The following is a 328-nucleotide window of genomic DNA, read 5'->3' as shown; positions in this document are numbered from 1 at the left end:
CCCCGCTGATGAGCTCCCCCAGCCCCTGACCTCCACTCGGGGCAGGCAGCTCTGGCCATCACTCACCAACATCCATGGGGTCGATGCAGAGATGCTCCGACTCGGCCGTGCCCAGCGCATTGGTGGCAGACACCCAGATCTCCATTTGCCGGTAGAGCTGGAGCAGCCGGCGCGGCACCGTGCAGCCACTGCGGCCGCCTTGCGGGGTGCAGCACGTCACTGCCTGGGCTCTGCTCCTGCGGCAGCGAGAGGGGTGGGCTCGGGGGGACCCTCGGCAGAGGACAAGGCTTGCCAAGTGGTTTGGCAAGGGGTGAGGGCCAGGAGAGGT

At 68.0% G+C, this 328-nt stretch overlaps 1 protein-coding gene across 1 annotated transcript in view; it reads right to left on the bottom strand.

Annotated features, from left to right (window-relative positions):
- LOC104532326 (granulocyte colony-stimulating factor receptor-like) overlaps nucleotides 1-236 on the bottom strand; it is a gene marked incomplete at both ends in the record, with an annotated part of 1,797 nt that extends 1,561 nt beyond the window's left edge. Inside the window, one exon of the mRNA XM_010177514.1 lies at nucleotides 67-236. Coding sequence (XP_010175816.1) covers nucleotides 67-236 — 170 coding nt within the window. The remainder of the gene's footprint in view (nucleotides 1-66) is intronic.
- Between the last annotated feature and the right edge of the window lie 92 nt (nucleotides 237-328).

This window comes from Antrostomus carolinensis, unplaced genomic scaffold (assembly GCF_000700745.2).
Source record: "Antrostomus carolinensis isolate BGI_N321 unplaced genomic scaffold, ASM70074v2 scaffold27380, whole genome shotgun sequence".
In the NCBI taxonomy this organism is placed as follows: domain Eukaryota; kingdom Metazoa; phylum Chordata; class Aves; order Caprimulgiformes; family Caprimulgidae; genus Antrostomus; species Antrostomus carolinensis.
Note: the sequence above shows the minus strand (reverse complement) of the source record. Positions and strands in the feature narration are given on the sequence as shown.